This window comes from Planococcus citri, chromosome 2, assembly GCF_950023065.1.
Source record: "Planococcus citri chromosome 2, ihPlaCitr1.1, whole genome shotgun sequence".
Classification (NCBI taxonomy): domain Eukaryota; kingdom Metazoa; phylum Arthropoda; class Insecta; order Hemiptera; family Pseudococcidae; genus Planococcus; species Planococcus citri.
This window is the reverse complement of record NC_088678.1, coordinates 41,780,597-41,785,891: the sequence shown is the minus strand read 5'-3', so window position 1 is coordinate 41,785,891 and position 5,295 is coordinate 41,780,597. Positions and strand designations below refer to the sequence as shown.

General features: G+C 33.5%; 1 protein-coding gene across 1 annotated transcript; it reads right to left on the bottom strand.

The window, feature by feature from the left end:
• Positions 1–1,049: 1,049 nt before the first annotated feature.
• On the bottom strand, positions 1,050–3,696 carry LOC135835817 (speckle-type POZ protein B-like). The gene is made up of 2 exons (XM_065350250.1): positions 3,295–3,696; positions 1,050–2,896 (listed from the first exon to the last, which is right to left on the bottom strand). The coding sequence occupies exon 2, from the start codon at positions 2,760–2,762 to the stop codon at positions 1,398–1,400; it is 1,365 nt and encodes a 454-aa protein (XP_065206322.1). The 5' UTR covers positions 2,763–2,896; positions 3,295–3,696; the 3' UTR covers positions 1,050–1,397.
• Positions 3,697–5,295: the final 1,599 nt, after the last annotated feature.

Below are 5,295 nucleotides of genomic sequence, written 5' to 3'. Positions count from 1 at the left end.
TAACTCAATTCAGTCAGGTCAAATCTGAACTTGTATCCTCCGAGTATTCCGTTGTTTTGAAATATTTTCTAAAAGCTGCAGTTTGGCTGAAAATGGTCAAATTTTATTTTTGGGGGTCAGTGTTATACTTTCAGGCTTAGAGCATATAAGCTTTCAGGTCAGGAACAAATTTCATAGAAAAAATACGATGAATAAATGATTCATAGTTCAAATCTACCTAAAATTTTCCAGTTTTTTTCACGAGCTGAAAATTTTTCCAAAGTCCGCAGCCCAGTTTACCAAATTAAAAGGACCATGGTATCGTTATTACTGTTCATTAGAGAATTTAAGAAGTGCGCGTTTAAAATCCCAAACAAATTCAAAATCGAAATCCGTTATTTTTGGTAAATTATCAATTTTTTTATCGCGACTTTTGATAAAGTGCAGCTGATATTTTGGTAATTTTTGGTGAATTATTAATCGTTCGGTTATTTTGGGTAAATTATCAGTAATTTAGTAGATTTATTAACTAAACCAAAAATCAATTATTGAAAATTCCCCCTTGTAAACAAAAATCCAAAATTACGTATTTTTTTTTTTTTTTTTAATTTGAATTGAATAAGTATACATATCTGAGATCATGATGAATTTAAATTGATATTCCAAATTTTTTTCTCTCTCTCTCCCTGATTTTTTTTTATTCCATGGTTGCGTAGAAATTATGATGAAGAATTTTACATTGGTATGGTATTCTAAATTTTTTCCCCCTCTTGCTACTTTTTTTTTGTCTTACCTACGTGTTCGTATACGAGTTGAGATGATGAATTTAAAATAGGAATTCATATATTTGTTTTTCTGCACTTCCGCTAAATGAGCCAGTTTTGTGTTGTTGATTATTCGTTTTTTTTTTTTTTTGAGAGGGAGTCATCAACACTATAGACTGCTTTATTCTCATAGGAATAAATAAGTATGTACCTACATTAAACCCTACGTTCAGCTCATTTCTCCTTTTGAATACACGTTACCAAATTCTGCATCTTAATTACTTGACTCAAAAAAAAAACAACACATAAATTAAAAAGATTTCATACGTATCAATTATCATGGAAAATTTTCAATATCAAGAACGATAATATTACGACAAACGAGTAGTTTTACGTCAACTTTGTATTATAGAAAAATTTTTAAAATACAGAACAAAAAAAACAAAACAATTCTTAGAGTTGATTTAGATTTATAATAGACCATTCAATAACAAACAGCTGTTGTTGGGAAGAAAACACAAAGAAAATCTTTAAAAACAAATAGGTACTTAGTTTACTCATAACTGACACTCATTAAAACAAAACTCGGTATCTACTCCATGATCATAAGTAAATGATACGATTAGGCATACGCAAGAATATACGTAAACGGATTTATTTAAAATTTCGATCCAATCGGTGGGATAATGCTTTGCAAACCTCATTAACCAATTGCAGTCTTGGCGCAACAAGACAGTCCCAAGCTTCCGTATTCATTATTTTGGCTGATTTCGAGACGACAAAATTCATGGCTTCGGACTTCAATTCATCTGCACGATACAAATCTGCCAATACTAACGTATTAGCAGCATTTTCGATCGATAGATTTTCGATCAATTCGATTTCACACATATCCTTCAGCTCTGTCAAGTCGTATTTGTCGGCAGCGGCGAGTAAGCCTCCAGCCAGATCCTCTAATTTTTCCACTTTTCCCGTATAAATATATCGTAGCAATTCTTTCAGGACGTTTTCTTCGATATCCGGTATATTGACGCATTTCGTTTCTGTTTCTTGCATATCATCGTACTTGAACATGGCCGAAAACACCGGACTACGCGCCATCAAGATTGTCCTATGAACGGGATAATTTACTCCATTCGCCGATATCAAAGCGTCCGCGAAATCGTTGCTTTTCAGCAACACTCCAAAATCTTCGGAAAGACGATTGTTGGGCAAAGCTGGTCGAGATGGAATCGACTTGGACGAATGAGAAGTATTAGTGAAGATAACTTGCGAATACTCTATTTTGCAAAATATGGTCAACGTATCGTTCGGAAGTAAGTTGTTTTCGGGGTTAAGAAGTTCGCATCTCTGAACAAACTTGGCGCATCCCCAAGACAGACGTTTCGGTTTTGGGCCATCTGCGCTAACAATGAATTCGGTGATCGAGCTATCCCACGACTTGGCTTCTTTTTGATTTTCGGTCACGATAGAAAACTTGGTTTTGGCGAATATATTTTTACATTGACTGCTCGGATCCAGATGCAAATATAAAGCAACGTATTCGTCGTCTTTCGGTTTGCTGTCATTTTCGTTCTTCGATTTGCCATCGTTTTCTGCACTTTTCGGTTTGCTGTAATTCTCGCCTTTCGGTTTGTTATTATTCTCACCTTTCGGTTTGCTGTTAGTCTCACTTTTCGGTTTACTGTTATTCTCAATTTTTGGTTTGCAATCGTTCTCGCCCTTTGGTTTGATGTTATTTTCAAATTTCGATTTGCTGTCATTGTCGCCTTTTGATTTGCAGTTTTTTTCACCTCTCGGTTTAAGGTACAGGAACCATTTACAATCAGTTTCGCCGTCGAAATCAGAAGTGAATGGCGACGATTTTATATGCTCTCCTTTCGCATCTTGAAAACTGTAGTTGTTGAGTATCCACGGATGATCTGTTGTGTAAACATTCACGTTAGTAGTGGACCAAGTTTCGGCGGATCCATTAGGTCCTACAGGTCGTACACAACGTCTCTTCGGAGAACTGGACATTATCTTTAGATGACTGAACGCGAGCTAATCAGCTATTCGTTGTACTTGATCAAGAGTTCGAGAATAGATTTTTCGAATGGCTCTGAGAAGATCTGTATAGATGTTGATCACCTTCGGTTAATTTCGGATTCCTCCTGCGAAAAGTCAGTTTCAAATAAATAACGTGAATACAAGTTATACTCGATGTCGATGTAAAATCAATTACTTTAATGCAAGCTAAATTACGTAAGAAAGGAAAGACAGTAGCCGGTTCATTGAAAAAATAACACACGGAATTTTGAAGTGCAAACCCATGGGGTACAGAATACAGAAATCAATCGAGAGTTCGGAACAATAGATTTCTGCTCAGAGATTCGATTGAATTTTCAATTTTCATGAAATGAGGTACCTATATCAGTCGTTTAATTTCTTCGAGCGAAAATTTACGTAGCTCGCTCCCTCGCTCATTACTATGCTACCCTACAGTTTCAAGTAGAACAAAATATTCTATTAAATTGTCTATATAAATTGATTTCTACTTAGAGGTACTTACCACGGCAATAAGAAGAAATCGCTTCAAAAAGTGAATCGTTGATAGCAAATAACCGAGAAGAATAGTTTCAGAAGCTGATCATAAAAACGTTGTATTCGGATCACCGGCTGTTCATATATCGTAAAAATTGAACACTGGGAAAATGAATGGTCTAATTAATCAAAATTATAAAGGAAAAAAGAACAAAAATCATCACTTTTTACTCATTTTCTGTTATCATGCCACAACTAGACACACTTTCACACCGAACACAGAAACACATTCCACATCCACAACACAACAATCAAAAATTTATCACGAACGAAATCACGATATGACTGATATGAGGTTGTAACGTGAACACTGGAACAGGGCTAACAGGGAGCGTAAAATCAATAAAATCGGCGTGTATAACGTCACGTTGGTTGGATGGCTTTTTGCTTTATCACTTATCGGTCTCATTATTGGTCTTATTCTTGAAAAAAATCAAGTTTTTTGCAGTTTTTTTTTCATCATTACTTGTGTTCTATGATCTACAACTACAATCTACTTACATCCGCAAAACTATATCAATCAAAACTTATTGTATATGTATCTCAAAATTAAATTTTGAGCGAGCACAAGGATGGTTGAGGCATAAAAATTGATCTACTTTTCACGCTCTACAACTTCGATTTTGTCACAATTAAGTTACAGCGTCAATGGATCAAAAGTTGCAAAAAGTTCAACTTTGAACTTTCACAAGTTTTGATACATTAAAGCTGGAGCTTTAAACGGTCTTTCCAATAGGTAAGTAAGCGTCTAATGTCTATCGATATGCCAATTGGAAAAAATTTTCATTTTGAATCGCTCAAAAAAAAATCGAAAGAGCCATCATTCAGAAAAAAAAAAGGTACTTATACTTAACTACTTACTAAGTTATTGTATTAGTAAGAGCCAGTTGCACCATTCTGGTTTAACCCATGAATATGGTTTAAACTTGGTTTAGGAAAAAAATGGTGTTGCACAATGCTAAGTTTTGAACCAATATGGTGCAACTGGCTCTCAGTATACTTACTTGATCATGTCACATTTGACATTTCAAGTGCTAAATTTCCTTTGACTCATTTTTCATGTTCCATTATATGTACCTGTCAGAAAATCTTGAAAAATTAATAAAATAGGTACCTACATTATACATATAGAAAATTTTAAGCTTGGTTTGGATTAAGTAAGTATATTTTTAACCTCTCGAATCGACTGGTGTTATTTGAGCTGTTTTGGAATTTTCAGATTTGAAAAAAAAAAATCATGTTAAAAATCCGAAAATTTTTATTCGCCACTTTTTGGCTTTCCCTATCTTGTATGTATCATTTAAACAGCGGTTAAATTGTAAAGAGCCATTCTAGAGTTTCCAGCTGATTTCTGGATTCTTCAAATTCAAATGGGAAAGGAAAATTGCTGCAAATAAAGGCAAAATAAAATTTAGCATCTGCTAACTCACTAGTCAGATGTAAATAGGATCTTTGAAATTGAAACCCCTTCGATCGATTTTGGCACAACTTTTCTAAATCTGTGTTTTTGCCAGTTCAAAATTAAAATTTTTCCAATGAATATTTTAAAATGTAGAAACTAAAGTCTAAAACCAAAAAACTTTGGAAAATGTGAAAAAATTTCTATCACGTTTTTGAATACAATCATAATTATAAGTACGTTAATCGGTTTCGAAAATGTGACTAATGACAATGACTGTCTCTCACCCTGAAAAATTGTCATCTTTAAGTAAGTATGAAATTTGTATTTTTGAAATGTGGATAATAAAGTCAAAACAGTTTCTGACTATTTTTTATTATTATTATTATTATTTTTTTTTTAGATATTATTAGGTACCGATCAGACCGATCTACTTTTGGAAATAAATTTCAACATGAGAAAACTAGTTCAATAAAAACCCCATTAAATAAGTCTTTGAATAATAATTTGAAATACAAGAACAAAATAATAGATAACATAATCATCACTCATCCATTCTTTTTTAACAAA

What these genes read in the sequence shown, in the direction of transcription:
- LOC135835817 (XM_065350250.1), bottom strand. Translation starts at nt 2,762, where the DNA reads ATGTCCAGTTCTCCGAAGAGACGTTGTGTACGACCTGTAGGACCTAAT.